At 39.6% G+C, this 18,899-nt stretch overlaps 2 protein-coding genes across 3 annotated transcripts in view; both read right to left on the bottom strand.

Moving 5' to 3' along the window:
* The window catches only part of nxn (nucleoredoxin), a 58,716-nt gene extending 42,975 nt beyond the window's left edge, over positions 1–15,741 (bottom strand). For both annotated transcript variants that reach the window (XR_014593201.1, XM_083913725.1), the window contains exon 1: positions 15,267–15,741. Coding sequence is in view for 1 of the 2 variants with exons in the window: in XM_083913725.1 (XP_083769851.1) it covers positions 15,267–15,575 (309 nt within the window). In the remaining variant the exon portion in view is untranslated. The remainder of the gene's footprint in view (positions 1–15,266) is intronic.
* Positions 15,742–16,421: 680 nt separating this feature from the next.
* On the bottom strand, positions 16,422–18,509 carry txndc17 (thioredoxin domain containing 17). Its single transcript, XM_083913631.1, has 4 exons — positions 18,275–18,509; positions 17,981–18,062; positions 17,104–17,179; positions 16,422–16,885 (listed from the first exon to the last, which is right to left on the bottom strand). The coding sequence occupies exons 1-4, from the start codon at positions 18,417–18,419 to the stop codon at positions 16,817–16,819; spliced, it is 372 nt and encodes a 123-aa protein (XP_083769757.1). The 5' UTR covers positions 18,420–18,509; the 3' UTR covers positions 16,422–16,816.
* Between the last annotated feature and the right edge of the window lie 390 nt (positions 18,510–18,899).

The following is an 18,899-nucleotide window of genomic DNA, read 5'->3' as shown; positions in this document are numbered from 1 at the left end:
ATAATTGCAGCTTGGTGATATCAAAGCCGAGACTGAATGAACATCAAAAGCATGGTAATCTGAGGCATTTTTTACATGAAATGTAATGGCTTGGATTTGAAGATCAAAGATGGTGGAGATTGTTGAGAATGCACCATTTCCTTCCTCGTTTTAATCAAAGTCTTTCAGCTAAAGGAAAAATGTTGCAGGGTTGCCTTTTTTCTGATGTCCTGTGGGCGATACGGTAAAGCGGGAGTTATCAAGAGGAAGAAGAAGCCTTAAAATCTTAAAAGATGACTCTAGGACAGCAGGTTTCAAGGACAAAACAACTCAAGGGTCTCACAACAGAAGGGAAGCAGGAGGGAATAAGGAGGAGCCCACAGCCCACTCTTGTTCCATTTTGTCAAGATACACAGCACTAATCTGATACCAGCAGACTCAAGTTCAAAGTGGTCACACTTGAGAGACCCCAGTGTATCATTTCCTAATATTCCAGGACACTGTGCGGTACACCCATTTCTTAATGAAAAAAAGGCACAAAAGACATGCAATCTGTTATCTCTATCCACAAACTGCTCTGCTTTCTGCGGAAATATTCGCAGCTTTGAGGCGACGCCAGGTATTTAACTTGGCTCTGCTTTCACTTTCTGAGAACGGATACAGGAAGAACTTGTGGGAGGATGGCTAGAAAGTGAGCGAATGTACAGTCTGCCCCCCCCTAAGCATTATACATTGTTCTGTACTTCAAACTGTCAATTCATTCAGCTCTGCCTTGTGAGAATGGCTGTATCTTAGGGAACAGAGAAAAAGATCACCAAAAATAGCCTGTTAGCATGAGTGATGTCAAATGCTGCTTTCATATTTTGTAATTATGAGTTTAATTACAATATAGGCTACACCATGAACCTATTCCATTCCGCTGGTAGGTCCCTATACTCACCACAGCAGAGATAAGAGGATTCCTCACACTCGCTCAGCTTCTCAAGCTTAAAGAAGTCCAACTGAGGGAAAGCACAGTTTCAAAAAGCACCTGAGAGAATTTCGAAAGCTTTGTGGAAAGTTCTGTTTTTTTTTCTTTCTTTCTTCTCTTTAAAAAAAAACGTATCTTCGCACAGGGCTTCCATCTGCAGTTCGTCTCGACTGCTCAGACAGCAAAACACCTGGAGCAACAAAGCGTTGAGGGGGAAGCGATGAGGTGATGGAGATGCCTTTGTTCCTCAAGGGCTCCGGCCACACGGCAGAACTCAGCGGACGGAGGAGAAATGATTCCGCATGTTGCTGTTTGAAACTATAATGAGTTACTCTTTGCACTCTTGAGGAAGCAGCGCGGATCAAAACTGGGTCTCACCTTTCTCTTTTGAATCTGGTTTCATTCATACCAGTAAAAACCTACAGTCGTATTTTCATTTGCAACAATAATTCTTTAGTTTTATTTCCCCCGCCTTTCACTCTTTTAAAAACATAGCACATACCTAAGGCTCTTGCTGCACACCATAATTATATGATGGATGAAAAGGGAGAAAGGAAAGAGGTATATGACTTGGCAGAAAGGCACAGACATTCCTGACATGAACCCTTCATCTGGGTTTTCTTTCTGCTTCGGTTCATCAGCTCTGAAATCTTCTACAGGGGATCGTGTTCATACAACTACTGATGCGGCTATGCTAAAGACACTTAATGATCTCAGTATAGTATATTCCACTTTTAGAAACAGCAGGCTTACTGACCACAACACAGAAACCAGGGTTGTCAGAGCAGAACCTGCTACCATTGGACTTAAAGAGCACACCTGCTGCTTCGAAAACCAGCAAGCGCTGTCAAACGAGCAGGTGACGAGTGACATACTGGTGAGCTGTGGAGCAGAGGGAGGGTTAGGTATATTTGTCTGTGTTTATCCACTCCCTACACTTGCACAGTCTCTGGACTCAATTTAACACCCTATAGGCTACAAATCACATCGGCAGGAAATGTCTCACTGCAAAGCTTGTATGCTTTCTATTTCCTTTAGGAGAAGAAACCGTGAAAAAAATAAGAGTCCCGTTCACATATAGGGTAACTGGAAAAACCTACTTAGTTAATATTCCTGTGAAGACATTACCAATATATTGGAAGATAAAGACATTGCTAAGTGTTTTTTAGGAAATCAAAATGTAATTGCAAACCCTGAATGTGTGTCAATGCTGCGATGTGACATTATATTGTTACGGCCATCCTCAACCTTTAAGTGAACAACACAAATGTGTGCCAATAGATCTCTTGTATCTCTCTACTCTTTTAAAGGTAGTCATAAGAATGGAAATGATTCAATTGTAAGTCACATTCACTCACACAATTTGATTTGATGTTTTGACTTCATTAGTATACATAGTATGTGGGTAAAAAAGTAGTATAGCTCAGTCCATTGGAGTTTGGCACTGGATCCAGACAGTTGCGGGTGCAAGTCCACGTATGGACTAGCTGGAGAGGTGCCAGAAGTGCCGAGGTGTCATTTAGGAAGGCACTGAACCCCCAACTGTTAGCAGGCGCCTGTCTATGGGCAGCCCCCTAGCTCTGTCATCTCTCCATTAATTCACGCATATAGATCCTGTTCAGCGTGTGTGTCTTTCGGGGCTGTGTAAAAAGTGAAAAATATTTTTTTTCCTCTTATAAAAAAGCATGGTTTCTTGCTCAATTGAAAATTCAAATAACTACAGCGGGGGTTGTTGGATGAAATTCGCACTTTAAATGCTGAGTCATAGCTTGTGTAAATATTGTGTCGGTTTGCTGCATCTGTGAAATTATTTAGCAACAGCTCAAGACAGACCGTGTTTTGTTATCATTATATCACAGCTGTTGTTATTTGGCTCAACGCAAAGTGGAGGTCAATTTTTGTTTGCTCTGGTTGGTTAGAGATTCATGTTGTTGCATCCAGAGGCATTTTGGTCTGCATCGACTCCCCTTGGAAATTGAGAATAAGCCGAGCCATGATAAATATGACCATCAGGGTTACTAGTTATACCATTAAGCAAAGCAGCACACTCATTAAAAGCACAACAACCATAGATTTAGTTTAAAATATGTAGCTCAACCAAATTTCTGGGTTCTGCTGGCAAGAAAAACCACCAGATATTTAATTTTTAGGTCGTTTTGGCTCAACCCAGTCAGCCCAGTTTAACATTTGCACTGGTTCAGTACTGTTGGCACAGCTCAATGCATACGTACTGTAAACCAAATCCAGCTGCCACAGTGACAACCCGGGAAAGGGGGAATATAAGTGAATCCAGAAAGGTCTCTGAAAGAACCTTCATCAATACAGATCTGTGCAAACTGCTTTACAATGGTACCTTGATGTTAAGTTTCCATATAATAAGCCAAATCATAACCAGACATGGTGGAAGCTTCACAAAATAAAACTAACAAAGTATTGAAATGAGAAAAACTGACTGTTGCCACCAGTCTGTAGGAAAACAATTGATAGTTTTGAAGTCTATAATTTGACCTTGCTTCCAAAGAATCTTCCCCAGATAAGCTGTGACTGCGTTTGATTACTCCTCTGCTGCCCTTTGAGAAAAAACAGCACCGATCATCATGTGTCGCAACACCGGGTGAACAATGTGTTGGACAAGAATGACGCCGGCCACAGCTCTGTGTGCCAGTAATCTCTCTTTGAGGCCCTGGCGTCTCTAATTGCCTGGACACTTGTGTCCGAGGGCCGCTCTCGTTCCTCAGTGAAAAGATGAGACCTCTCGTGCTCCTTACAACAGGCTTAAGCTGATAAACCCTTTCATTCAACATGGCCGTGGGATCGGTGCTCCGTGCAAACAGATTGGGTAAAAAAAAGACTAATCAAAACAGCGATTAGCCTCCAACACAGAGGCAGAGCTAAGCCACGCTGCAGCCTCAGCAGGGGGTCCACTCTCTCAACCACTGATGATTTGTGTGAGGCTTTTCCGACGAACACATTCCTCAGTGCAACTACATGAGCTGGAATATGTGTGGAATTCATGCGATGGGGTTTTTATTGAACAAAGACGTACCTTAGTTGATTTCAAATGGGATGTGACAGGCGGCTGAAGAAATGTGATGACAAGACAGAAAGACAGGCCCCCTGCTAGCATCAAATCCAAGGTTACTTCTTCACTCAGAGGGTGTTCAATGAGACTCCCTCTCACTCAGATGATCAGCTTCCCATGACACCCCTGCTTCCTGTCATGGTTAGTGTTACCCAGCCTTTCATTGAGGCTTCCCTCTAATTTCCCCCCTTGTTATGGCCAGTAACATTGCCAATATGGACTACCATCCATATGTTTCTCAGCAGCAAGGTCAAGTTCTGTACTTGTTTACTTTGCTTGCTGAGGAGTGAACAAACAAGCTGGACTTCATTCAATCACTACATTCTGTCTACAGCTGCTGTAATAAGGCTGCTTTGATTTAGAGTACATTTTATAACACAGTCTCAAAGTTGTAATAAGTATAAACTAATAACTAAAAAATATTTCCATACAAAAGGATGAAGACGTGTAATGATAAGGGTGCCATATGAATTGACAACACATTCTGCAGTTCCTTTCAGCTCTACAGAGCTAATAAATGTTTTAATGTAATGGTTTCAGTTCACTCCCATGATTCTAATCCGTGTTGTTGCAAAATCTAAAAGCCAACGATACCTGTCCAGCACCAAGTGGCACAAAGACAAAGTCAGAGACTTGCTGGTGAACAAAGTGAAGCATTTAGTAGCTTCAGAGCCATCTCTCACAAAAAAAAAGTGTGAATCTTGGCTCCATGTCTCCTGGATGTGTCAATATGGAATCATTTGCCAATATGTTCGCCTCACCACATGAACTTTATAAGGTGATTATACGAAAAAGTTTTGTTTACAGCTTGTTGCACTGCTCCTGAATATCGATTTCTATTTTAGTTTTAATTGACAATGTTTGCATCTCAACAGTGAGAGACGTTGACTTCACAGATGCCTTCACTGTTGAAGCCAATATTTGTAGAATTAGGAAATTTACTAACATAGCTCTCACAGAAGCAGTACCAATAAAGACACTGTTGTAGACACTGGGATGGTGATGAGACTAAGAATTTGAATCCATGATGGATTAATTTGTTCTACAAAAAAACTCTAACAATTAGCGTCAATAGAATTAAAAGAAAGATGCTGGAATCAGATATAAAATCTACAAATGGAAAATACACTAATGACATACAGTAGCCGGCACCAGCATGTTAGTGTACACCTAATATTATTGTGCTCTGCTCCAGGCTTTCAGTGCTAGTGAATATTTTGCAGCCAGCTGAAAAATAAGCCCAGCTTCATAATGTTAATGTAATCTTACTGATAATACAACAGCATGAATCAATTTATTTGCAACAGTGCAGCAGCATTATTTGTTTTCCAGATTAGCTTGCCCACCAGTGACCTTGAGGATACAAATGTATTCTAAAGAACCATGTGACTTAGGCGAGCACACACATGCCATGACAGATACCAACTGGGAATATCAACATATCCATTTGTCCAAGTAGATATAATGTGCAATTATGTGGGGAGCGTGTTGTTGCAGTGGTGCCAAATAACACACGTGCTGTTAACTCTGTGAACCTGGCTGCAGACAGTTTAGGATATTTAGATAATAGAAACACATTAAATGATCCAAATTCAAGAATGCATGTTTGTGTGCAATCTCCTGGAGGAGCAGGGGATGGGTGCGCCTGGAAACGATTCCAAGTGACTCTCTAGTTATTACAAAAATAATGAGCAAACTACAGGACATGAGATCTGCTTCAGCCAGACTCCCCTCAAATTTTCTCCACTTTTACTTAACACAACATGCCAACTTAGCAAAGATAACATTTAAATTAGCTACAAAACTCTAGAGTCTAGTTGCTGAGCTCCGACAAATAGTACTTTTTAAAAGATGCTTACTTATAATTCTTGGTTCTTTCAGCAACTGTTAAAACTCTTAACTTGCTGCCATGCCATGCCATGAAAATTAAAAAGCTGATTCAATATTATGGAAATATATTCTTCTGGGGAGCCGTCTGTGACCTTATTAGACATATGATATATCCCCAGCTGGCTCATTAATTTTGGAGATTAACAGCTCACCATAAATGCAGCAACTGCTGAGGAGCAAAGTGAGGATCAACCAACAGTTAGAACCAACTAATCTGAATTACGGAAAATCTGCAATGTTGAAAAATTACCCCAGTTTATTTCGACATGTACATAAACTCTTTGAAACGGTAAAAAAAAATGTATGTGTACACGCAAGTTAAAATGAAAAAAAATGGGTCAGTTGGCCTGATTTCCCAGGAGAGACATGGCGCTGGAGTGTAAGTTTCTTTCAGCTGTCAGAAAGTGACAAAGTGCTATTTCTGGGTTTTAATATTGTTCAGTTTCTTCTGGTGCTCAGAGAACATCTTCAGTCTGTCTGCTGCTGAGTGACTAGGTTTGGCTGGTGTGTGAATGCCTGTGCACAGGTATAGGATGTCACTGAAGAGACGTGGAATACCGAAAACACTGACCAGTCCTGACAATACTTTATTAAAAAGGGATAGCTCAACATTTTTGGAAATATGCTTTTTTTGTTTTTGTAGCCACTATTATCTTATACTAAAGATATCACAGCTTTAGAACATCTCTATCCATTAATGCCAGTTACAATTTTCTTTTTCCAGTCTTGCTTATTAGGCTAGGATAAGTTGAAAAAAATAAATAAAATGAAAGCCAGATGATCTTTATCCTTATACAGTATGTGATACATTTTTCAGTATGGAAACACAAAGTTGTCTAACAAAATAGATCTACAGGATTAAAATCCCACAGACAATACATAGACACTGTATTGCCCATGTGTCTTACAATAAATCTATCTTTTTAATTCCTAAAAGATGTGGATTACCCACAAAGCTTGTCCGAGCTAGAGTGGAGCATTTTCTCCATCCACATACTCTCTAAGCCTGAGGGAGGGACTACTCTGTCTTTACACACTGCTACTAGTCCTACCTTCACATCCCAACACAGCAGTCAATATACGTCACTGGTTCCCCAAGTTTTAGGTTTGCTGAAGTTTCAACATTCAGAGTGGCAGGAGTTTCAACGATCTATCCATTACTTGTATTCCCATTTCAAGTGGTTATCCATTATTTGGCGAAATAGTGAGATATGAATCCATAAGGCTACTATTTCAATTGTTAATCCATTACTTTTAACTAACTATTTCAGTTGTTTATCTATTACTTTTAGCTAACTATTTCAGATGTTTATACATTACTTTTAGCTTACTATTTCAGGTGTGTATCCATTACTTTTAGCTAACTATTTTAGATGTTTATACATTACTTTTAGCTTACTATTTCAGGTGTGTATCCATTACTTTTAGCTAACTATTTTAGATGTTTATACATTACTTTTAGCTTACTATTTCAGGTGTGTATCCATTACTTTTAGCTAACTATTTTAGATGTTTATACATTACTTTTTGCTAACTATTTCAGATGTGTATCCATTACTTTCAGCTAACTATTTTAGATGTTTATACATTTCTTTTAGCTAACTATTTCAGATGTTTATACATTACTTTTAGCTAACTATTTCAGGTGTGTATCCATTACTTTTAGCTAACTATTTCAGATGTTTATACATTACTTTTAGCAAACTATTTCAGGTGTGTATCCATTACTTTTAGCTAACTATTTCAGATGTTTATACATTACTTTAAGCTAACTATTTCAGATGTGTATTCATTACTTTTAGCTAACTATTTTAGATGTTTATACATTACTTTTAGGAAACTATTCCAACCACTTATCCTCTACCTTCAGCACACCCATTCCTAATCCAATCTGGATGATTATTGTGCCAAATGTGGATATTAGTATCTATTTTATTTACTATTAGTTGAGCTACTCCACAAAATGTCCACAACTGCCGAAGTGGTTGGAAATCACCAATGTACACAATTAAGTAATCAAGCAAAGGACAAAAATAGAAAAAGTGTAGATCTGTGATAACATTTGAAAATTTCTCTAATGTTGCAGAACAACAGTCTTGCATTTGAAGAAACGTTGCTATCTTTTTCATTTTTCAGTTGCTAGATAAAAATCCCTTCCTTACATGCAACAGCTACACTGTAGGCAAGACGGCGGGGCTGGTGCCAGTGTGCCATGCTACACGCTGACTGAGCCAGTGGGTCTCTTTGTACGGCATGCTTCTTTTCGACAGGAGCAGGAGCTGCAGGAGCCTTTACACTTGAATGGAAACACCACAGTGAGGGGGGTTTAAGGCTTGCATATACACAACAGTGGTTCCATCCCAGGAGCAGGGTGGTGGTCACATGGAAGGGAAAGGGTTATCGTCCAAGGGGAAACTTCACGCCAGAAAATTTCACACTATGAATAAATTTACATCAAATCAACACTGCCACTCACTGATAGAGCAGATATCCTGGAGCAGATAGGTTTATTTGAGTGTCAGAGATAAAAAATGAAAATTTGCAGCGTGTAGACAGTCCAAGCATGCATCCATCATTGTGTCTTTTTCATTTAGCTTAGGAAATGTGATCAGCGGTGATGATGTTGGGAAACTGGGCAATCACAAAGAGCTAACATTCAATCTAGGAGAGATAACAAAAGGAAGACGAAAGACAGCTCTGGATGGCAGGATGCCCCTGGGGCGCCTATGCTGTTATTATGTTGGAAGGGGCTGCTGAGCTGCGGTGTGGGGCAATTAGAGACCGGAGGATGGAGTGGGGGAGGGTCCAGGCACACCAACCCGTCCATGAAGTGTTCTCAGCTCAGAGAAAAGCAAGAATAACCCTCCCGGATACGTCAGCAGTAGCATAAAAATAAGAAAGAAACACTGCAGATGATGGTGAATTTATCAATTGAAATAATATCCATCCACTCTTTCCATGGAAAGAAGCAAAGCTCTAAGCTGCTTTCCTGTCACCAGTCGAATCAAAATTCAAAGAATTGCATGCTGAACTTTATGCTGCACTGGTTTGAATGATTTGACTGGCAAATATGTGACAATTGAGCTGGTTTGGGTTGATGTGCGCAAGCGGATGAATCATCTGTTGTTCTCATCGAGGACTGCTGCAGACACTGCGGTGAACACATTAGCCATGTCTATTATCTTTAACGTCACTCTGCTTTGGAAAGTCCTGACTGAAAACCACAGAGTCCAGGAGCAGTCCAGCTGGAAAACACAGGGACAAAGAGGAAAAGTCAATCCCAGAGTATCGTTTCAGAGGTTCGTGGGCTGCAGACAGGAGTCGAAGCCATACAGCTTTTGTGTGTTGTCTTAACAGGTAGATAACGGAAGTAAAAACAGATCAAGTTGCAAGAGGGAATGGGTTTTACAAAACACACAGGGCGACTGTTCCCCAAACTCTCACTTTGGTAACTTAAGCCTCTGAACTTCACCTCTGATGAGATCTCTATTGTCACCTCTCATAATATTACAGATCTCCTAGAAAAGAGGACACAACGGCCAGTGAAAGGACACAGTAACACAAGCTTGGTGGTGTGAGATGTAACAGTTGGCACTGCCAAGTATCCTGAGCCCTCACAAACATACAACACGGTTTCCATGCCCTCTGGCCCTGAATGGCTTCAGCGGGAGCAGGTGTCTGCCCACATTCTTTACATAAGCTCTTGTCAAACATGCATCATAGCAACGAGGCCTCACAGCTGCAGGACAATGCATGAAACTACAGCAGGGCAGCCAGGCATGCACACTTCAAGGCAGAGTCAAAATAACAGTTTCTACAAGGTCATCTTACCAAAAACTTAAAAGTAAGCGAAACATGAAGCCGATGGTGTGAACTGGAATATAAAAATGGACGTAATTACAAAAGCCATGGTGCATTTACAGTTGCATTAACACCTCTGTTCCCATCTGTTCAATCATAGGACACAAATGATGCGCTGTTGCTGAAGTGACATGTGTTGAGGCTGTTGAGCTGACACAAAACAAACATTGCAAATAGCTAATCAGTGATTTGAAAAAAGATAAACCCACAAAATCATACCTGAATTGCAAATGGCAGAGAAATCAAATCCTAATCAAATAAATGCAAAGGGCACTTCATTGTACTTTTATGCAATGTAATGACGTCATATGTAATTTAAACAAAATTTCTATATGGTTACAGATATTATACCAACCGACAGCTTCTTTTGCAGGCCCCTAAGTATTGTTGACCTAAGTAAAAAAGCCCCTTATTGTCACGGACCACTATATTATACAGAAAACCCCTGTATTAAATGTAGTGTAGGCAGTTAGAAACTTGAAAAAGAAATATCACTAACCTGTGTTCATTTTATTAACGTGTATGGGACATATATTCTGTTTACATGTAAATAGAATAAAGTACTGATTACATTTACTAATCTTTAAAAGGGAATTAAACAACAGGAAACTTTAGGTTTAGTCTTCTTTCAGGTTTCCCTGAGTCATCTAATCTGGCAGGGTAAAATGCCTTGAAGTAAGGATTATTTTATTTTCCATTTAGTCCCAGAGCCAACCTTATTTAAGGCTACTAAGCCTCTGTACTTTGCTCAGAGTTGGAATCTAAAAGAGAGTGCCACGGTTTCAAGTTTACAGTTTTATTTGGTGGAGAAGACCATGTTAGATCACTCTCACCTGCTGTATGTTGGTGTCCAATGTAGGGCTGCTGCATTGAGTAACTTAGTTTTGACCCTGTACGCATCATCCTTAATTCACTTTCCTGAGGGGAGGTCACAGTCTCTGGATCACATGCATTCTGAATAATTTTAGCATGATTTATTAATTTTACATCCAAATAACTTTTAATTATGATTAGACCTACTATTAACGAGCAGGCAGAAATATTTTTTGCTGTTGATCTTAACGACCTCAGTTTTATGCCCTGCTGATTTCGTCCAGGAAGTTTGTTCCCATGAGCTGGAGCACACGCGTGCTAAGCAAAAAACGGGTGACGAATCCATCCTCTCTGAGACGTACAATTATATTTCCAAAGCTCTCCATTTCAGATGTTTCCACATCACAGAAGCCTCAAAAATGTCACATGCTGTTGATGTTATTAGCCCACACTGTGCGAGTGAACACAACAAAGAAGAAAACATCTAACGATACAAGTCCGCAAAAACCAAATGCAACACTGACGGATCAAGAAGAGGGAGTTACCACCTGCAGATAAAACAGTTACGGTCTCTCTTCAAGCCATTACTGTCAAGATGCAAGGAGCTATAATGGACTGAGTGCACTGCAGTTTTCAGCAGATAAGTGACATATTGATGAAAGATGAGACAAAGATGAGATCTCTGAAGACCCTTGTACCCTTTGCCCTGGCTGAGAGTGAGCGAGCGCCCTGCCTCTGGGGGCCGGCTACAGAGAAGAACGGCCGACAAGGAGGACTTGCACCTTTCTCTCACCGCCCCCCTCCGACACTTGCAGGAGCAGCTCTGGCAGCATCTAAGCTTGTTCTCCCCCTTTGGTCAAGTCAGGTTTTCACATCATGTTGGCCAAGGCTTAAGTTGATTTACATGGAACTCTCTCACTCCTGCTGCACAAGTCCAAGTAAGGCAGTGCCAGCAAGCGAAGACAGCCAGGCAGCTGGCCGTCCCTGGACGACAAGCAGGCGTCCACTCACTGGGAATGTGCTATTTGAGGATAAAACAAACAAAAGACTTGTGGATATCCTGTATGCTGCCCAGAAACAATGATCGGACCTCCTGGTTTGCCTGTCTTTAACAGTGACACCACCTTCAGAATGAAAAATATCAAACACGAAAGACTAGTGACATTTTCCACTCCATTAAGCAGTCTTTAACTTAACCTTTATAGGAACAAAAATATGTCAGGCAGACATGTACATGGAGAAAATAACAAAATCAATCCATTGGCACGAAGAGGCAAAGGTCAATTACACTTTTCAGTCTATTTATTAGGGTTACAAAACCACCAGAGAACTACATGACAGCTTTCACCTTCAATGATTAAATTAAGGATTGGCCTTGACTTTAAGTTATCAACACCAGTCTTTCCTTTCTCTCTGTATTTAAATCAAGAATATTATCCCTTCTTGATTAAATAGCAAACATTTCCTGCAACAGGAAGACCTGGATAACCCCTGAGTTAAAAAGAAAAGAGGACAGCCTCCAGTGAGAGATAGCCAAGAGGAGGGGGGAGCAGAATGGAAAAGAGGAGGAGGAGGAGGAGAGGAAGGGCAGGTAGAGTCAGAGATTCTTAGGTGGGCGGTCCTTAAGCTCTGAAAGACACGACTGAAGAGAAACTGCATCTTTCAGGGGATGAGTTCAGCTTGCACCAAGTAAAACAGAGCCGTAAAGGAGAGGTGAGAGGGCCACTTGGTCTCTGCACCTATTAGGTCCATAAAAGCACACATGCAGTAGATCCTCTTCAGTAACTGTAACATCCACATTCATGCAGTCCAGGACGTCTTCAGTTGTCCAACTTCCTGCATTATTCAGAGCCACATGAGAGACTTTGTTGTCTAATTTTCATCACCAGCTGACTTCACACTTCCTCATTTGCAAAATATAATTCTAGCACTTGATTTAGACACATCTAATAATAACAAGAAAATGGGTGCCTTTGTGTCCTGTACTGCCCACTTGGTGTTCAGCCAAGAGACAAAAATCCCCACATAAGGCATGGGCAAATAATCAGGGATGCAACTAACAATTCTTTTCTTTGTATTAATGTTTCGATTAGTCCATTCATTGTCTAAAAAAAAGAAAAAGTTAGAAAATAGTGAACAATTTCCATCATAAATTCCCACAGGCCAATTTGATGTATTCAAGTCATATTAAGTTTACTATCATATATGACAAAGGAGAGCATCAATGCCTCACATCTAAGAGGCTGAAACAAACAAGTATGTGGCGTTTTGGCCTGAATATAAATAAAACATTTATAAATTATCAGCATAGTTGCTGATTAATTTGCTGTTGATTGAAAAACCATTGCAGCTCTACAGCTACTTATACCAACACTATCCATTAGAAAAAAAAGCAAATCAACTAACTGAATTATGAATAAAAAAATATTATATGAGGTGCTCCGGAGATAAACACAGACCTCATTGACTGGAGAAAACCTGCAGTGTGAATTAATGAACAGATTCCGGCATACATATCTGTACTGTTATAATAAAATGAAAATGCCATCATGAATAAATCATAAAATAACGATTAGATGATGAGCGTTAACAAAGTTCTGCACACCTCTGAAGAGGTCACATTTATACGACAGTGTTACTGTACTGAAGCTGCTATCTGAAACATGTACTCCCACTGCTGAGTTATAATGGAGAGGCCGAAAGGTTGGATGAAGCCCAAACTGAGCCAAAGCTGCAGGCCTCTGTGAAACACATACACACAACTGTGTTGTTCTAGTCTCATAAGGCACAAACAACGGTTATGGGGATGCCACAGATATTAGCACTTGGAAACACAATAACGCTGCACTGTGGTGATGGACGTGCTCCGCCCCAGACAACAACAAGACAACCCCCCTTTCCCCCGTCATCTCTTAGTCTCATTCACGCCTGGACTTCATTATGAGGTGTAACGGAAATCATAATGGGCAATCTGAGAAACATTACGAGACAATGATGCAGACCAAGTCATGCCTCGCCGACACAAAGAGCACTTAGGCTTGAATTGGCTAAATGCCTGAAAACGATGCATCCCTTATGACAAAACGTGGGCCACTAAACAGTTTAGGCCACTATAGTTTTATACATTTGAATGTCATGAACAAGGTCACAGTTATTTGCCAAGGACTATTCTTTCATAAAAAAAATATTTAATGTTAAAAGTATCATCAGGCCTTACAGTAAAAAGAAAGGGGTCAAAATCCTCTATCATTTTGTTTTTAATCCTTAGCAATCCATTTTATTTTGCAAACAAAATCAGCATTCACCGACATGCATGACTGATACAATGCAAATACAACTGACCCCAGTATCTTTGTTCATGCCTCAACTGCAAACACATTTAGATTTGGTGAAAAGAGAAAGAGAGCTGTGCTGCAAACAGGATGCTGGGATGGCCCACAGTCATCCTGCAGCACACACACACACAATGAATGTAACATCATACTCCTTTCTATCACTTGAAAAAAGACTGTTTATGCAGCTGGAAATATCATCCTATCCTACCGTCATATAACCTCTCCACCATATGTTTTATTATTTTACATAAAGAATAGCAATTTATCTACAAGAGGTTTATGGGCAACTTCTGTTTCTGTGTGGCAGTTTTAGCTATGAACAAAAGACACTGTTTTAAACGTTAAAACTTCATCAAACGCATTCATCCAAATATTAGATTACAGCGAAAGAGATGAATGATGCGGTTTGATAATAAAGTAACATCCTAAAATAAAAAAAATGAATATTTCCTTTGTCTATTTCCAACAATTTCCACTCAAAAGCTCACGTTTAAACTAAATGTGGAAAATAAATTTCACATAAAAATAAAGCTGCCTCAAGATTAACATAAATTAAACAAATATAAGATTTCTGAATAGGTGAGATAAATCAAAGCACTAAAATGGACATCATCAAAGCACTGCATTGTTGACACATAAGATTTAGAGATGGGATAATGGCAAAAATAAAAAAGGCCTTCTCTGGGCAACACATGCAGCAACATGGATAATATGATAGTTGCAACAATACTAGTGGTGTTTAGATGAAAAAGGAGGTGCCCATAACCATCCCCGGAACAGTTAGTCAGTGGAAACACAAAGAGAAAATCAAGTCTTTTTCCTCTCCTGTTAATAAGTTAGGAATGTCTGCTCTGCCATACTTACATTATCTTCATCAAATTAAGTCAGGATAAGTGAGACAAATGGTTCCCTCACTACCCGCAATACTTATTATATAAAAATATGTGAAACTGGTAACCTAATAGTTTTTATTCACAAACACTGCTTACATTCATAGATCCTATTCATTTTCCATTGTTTTTTTTAACCTCTGGCTTTATTAAATTAGACTTTCTGTATGATGTGCGTTTCATGATGAATAATTAGATTTACTTGGTTTATAGAGATTATTTTAAAGTGAGATAAGTCCATGTGATTAAGGTCAGAGTTGAGTAAATCTGATTAAAAAGAGTAAAGAGGCTAATTTATTTACCCAAATAAAACCATACATACACCTGTGCACTGACAGAAGAAGCAGACATGGCCTACAGAGGGTTACACACTAAAAACAAACAACCTCTTAAGAGATCAGCACTGGTTTGTCAGTGTTCCTCTTCATCACCACAGCCCATCTTACCTTTTTGTGTCTGTCTTTGAAAGGTAACGCAGGCCATGGCATCTCCTGCAAAAAGTCTTGCCAGTGTTTCTGGTCCTGGTCAGATGAGATGAAGACGATTTCCAATTTGTCCTTGTGTTCAGACGCCTTTTTGAACCTGCTGTAAAACTCGCACAGGCTGCCGTTGAACTGCTTGCACGGGGCGTTCAGGCTGCATCCGAAGAAGAGCCCGACCAGGGATAGCTTGGCGCCCAGCGACTGCACGTCCACCTCGGCTTTCTCGCTGTTGACGAGCCGCTCCCCGAGTAGACTCACCAGAAACTCCGACATCGCGGCGTAGTCCTCGAAACACACAATGTTCCCCCCTCAGCCGAGGCTGCTGTACATGAAACCGCTATGCTACAGGCGACACCCAGCACTTCCTCCACCTCCAATTTGAGGTTTTTTAGGTGAGCTCCCTGCCCCTGTGAGGCGTTGCGGTCTGTGCTTCACCGCGGCGCGTCCTCCGGTGTGAGCGCTGTGCAGGAATGCGCTCCGCTTAAATCGCCCTGACTGCAACAGCGGTTGCGCTCGTTACCCACCTCCGCCGCCATAAGCGTATACTTTAATCATGAAATCTGGTTATTCTACACCACACTTCATAACTATGCTCTGTGTATTAAGAATAGAAAACGCGTCACAATAATTTTAATGTCTGAGTTTAGATGTTTTATATCCTTAAACTTGCCTACATTACAGAATAAAAGCTGGTGGGTCCTTGGTGTCAACTCAAATTGCAGTGTATTTTATTAAATGATGGGGATTCGTTTATTTTAAAAGCTTCACTACATGAAATTCTGCAAATTAAAAAAAGGAAAAACAGAAAAAAGATAGGCTTGGGTAAAACCATACGTTATTCCTATGGATATGCTGCCATCTAGTGTTTACAAGAGAAAACTACCTTGAAACAACTTTAAAGTCGAGTAGAGATTTCTGGCACAACTTCACCTTCTTCCAAAAAGTATAGAGAAGGAAAATAGTCTTAAAATTAAGGAAAAAAATAGAACACTTGTAGTGTGAATAACATATTTGTGCATGTAACTATCCCCCAGAATATGACAGGACTTTTTAAGCCTATTGTGGCCTTCGTCTGAGTCATCATACAGCAAATTACAAATCATTTCTTCTGCTGCTACAAATGTTTTACACCATTTATTTGAAATGAAAAAAATCACATTGAAAAAATAGTCACAATGAAGAAAATCATCAGATATTTTTCTTTATAATCAACTAGTGTTGAGTGAGTCGGAGTGACTGATTGCACATAAAGCAGCACAAGAAACATACGTATGAGTTACATCCAGTCTACGAGCTCACAGATGTTCCAGTATAGAATTTATTTAATAGCCGTGTCTTACGGAGGATGCTCGTTGTTTTGGTTTTAAACTTACACAGTTGCCTATTTGCATCACAATACAGAAATAAATGTACCTTGTTGTACATGGTTGTCAATAATGCTGGAATTGAATGGTGGTAAAATGTACTGTTTAACAATGAAGAAATGGAGAAATGTCTGAACAGCGCAGGATCCTTCAGTCCTCAGTGAACATCATCCTCACCAGTTCTGCTTTGAAGCACTCTTCCTCCACCAGCTTCTGTGGCTGAAACAAGATACAGGTACAATTATTCCCTAGACCTCTTAACAATATCAAAAGATCATGCGTTTTCATGTGTGCAACATTTTTCTAAGATGACAAATGTAACCTGACATTTGTCCCTTATCTCATTTTTACGGAGTTTCTGTAGGACATACTGTATATAGTAAGACTCATCTTAGTCTAAACCATTTCCATAAAATAGTCCAGCAAATGCTTCTTACTGTGCCGTATCGCAGCAGAGTGGGAACTCCGCTCAACTTCAGTGTCTTCTTGAAGTCATTATTTGAATCCTTCCAACTGAAGCATGAAAGAAAGACGTTATTAGGCAGCTGTTATAATTCACCATTTGAAAGAGCAGAAATGGGAAGCTGAAGAGGATTTTCAGCTTTACAAAATAAACTGTTTTGTTAACTGACTTGTAAATGATTATGAAATCCATAAAAATACACACTACTTGGTGCTCTTATTTATATTATACATGTACATAACATACCATTTAAATTGCACAGAAATCCCTTTTTGTCTTTTACAGACAGAGCTCCATAATTTATGTTTTATGGCCTGATCTATTGTTTGCATACAGATGATTAACATGGGATACAGATCTATGATAATACCAAAGTCTTTGAAAGATATTCTTGTTGTTCAGATCCTGTCTTGACTATGAAATGCTCAGTGTTTTATCTTGGCAACCATTCATTTGGATTATTGATTAACTACATGTATCATGATCATTGTGACAATATAGCTGTGCTCAGTGTAACTAACTCTATTGTCTCTATTTTGATGATCACACAATACATATTTTTTAGTAATTTATCAAGTATATATACTTGTTATTGGTATGTGGCTTCAAAAATAAAAATGAGATGTCTTTTCATTTCATACTGTTTTTAAAATCATAACATCAAATCAACATCTGAATTATGTTATGTTGAGCTCTCATCACTTGTGTTTGCTATCATTATATTTTACAGAGCAGATGATTAAAACATACTCAACAGAAAAGGTGATCATTTAAGAGTTATAATACGTGGTGCTGTCGTGTTTTGTGACAGCACAGTTAGTCATAAATTAAAATCAGAGTAAAATACTGACTAGGCCCTTTCTCCAACTTGACAGTAGATGAAGACAGAGCCCTCAGGAAGATGAGGCATCTGTCCTCTTACAACTGGCTCCGCTGAAAGAAAAGGAAGAAGTGAAACGGTTTAAACTTGGGACTCAATGACAACACACCAACTGGGAGCAAATATCTCACGACCAGAACAATGAAAAGTTTAATACATAGCCGGCGGTTATGTGACCATACATTTGAAAACTAACTACTTAAAATCAAAGTAAAAGCATATATTGGTTGAAGTAGTAGAAAGTAGTAGTAAAATCTTAAGTTACCTGTCACACAATCTGGGCACCAGCTCTTTCCTTGGGCGTCTTTATTACCAGAGAAATAAGCGAAAATATCCTTTCCTTTTCTCTCAGATACAGCCTGACAGAAGTCATCATATCCGCGCACAGTCACTTCTTCATAGTGGGCCATCGTTAAGACCAAGTTAGTGTGAAAATGCACTGCCTTTAGCACTAAAAAGTCTTATCGAAATTACTGCTCCTCTGAACACTGGACCTGGTAGAAATACTCAAAATGTGAGAGTACCACTTCCGGTCTGTGCTGTCAGGTTTTTTAAAGAGACAGTGTACCTGAACATGTTTATTAAACCGTTTAAAGTATCCCTTGTCGCTGATATGTCCTTGCATTTGAATAAACCACCATAAATCATAATATATCATAATATTCACAACGTATTAGAGAAGTAAGCTAATTTAACATTTATGATGGTAATTTATAAAAATTAAAAAAAATGCGGCTCCGTGATGTATGACTCCTTTGACGATCCGTAGTTGGTAAAACGCTACTTCCATTTAGCGGTGTTCTGTTGTTGTCATGGCGGCGTTTCAAATTTTCGACAAGCTCGGACTCAAATTGCAACACTTAACTATGTCCCATTATTTAATTAACATT

This window comes from Echiichthys vipera (assembly GCF_963691815.1).
Source record: "Echiichthys vipera genome assembly, chromosome: 5".
Classification (NCBI taxonomy): domain Eukaryota; kingdom Metazoa; phylum Chordata; class Actinopteri; order Perciformes; family Trachinidae; genus Echiichthys; species Echiichthys vipera.
This window is presented reverse-complemented; position numbering and strand designations above follow the sequence as displayed.

Excerpts from the sequence above, each read along its gene's own strand:
- txndc17 (XM_083913631.1), bottom strand. The coding sequence starts at position 18,419 with ATGGCCCACTATGAAGAAGTGACTGTGCGCGGATATGATGACTTCTGT. Across the intron at positions 18,063-18,274 it reads GTGCCCAGATTGTGTGACAG|CGGAGCCAGTTGTAAGAGGA; the intron begins GTAACTTAAGAT and ends CTTTTCTTTCAG. Across the intron at positions 16,886-17,103 it reads CTCTGCTGCGATACGGCACA|CCACAGAAGCTGGTGGAGGA; the intron begins GTAAGAAGCATT and ends ATCTTGTTTCAG.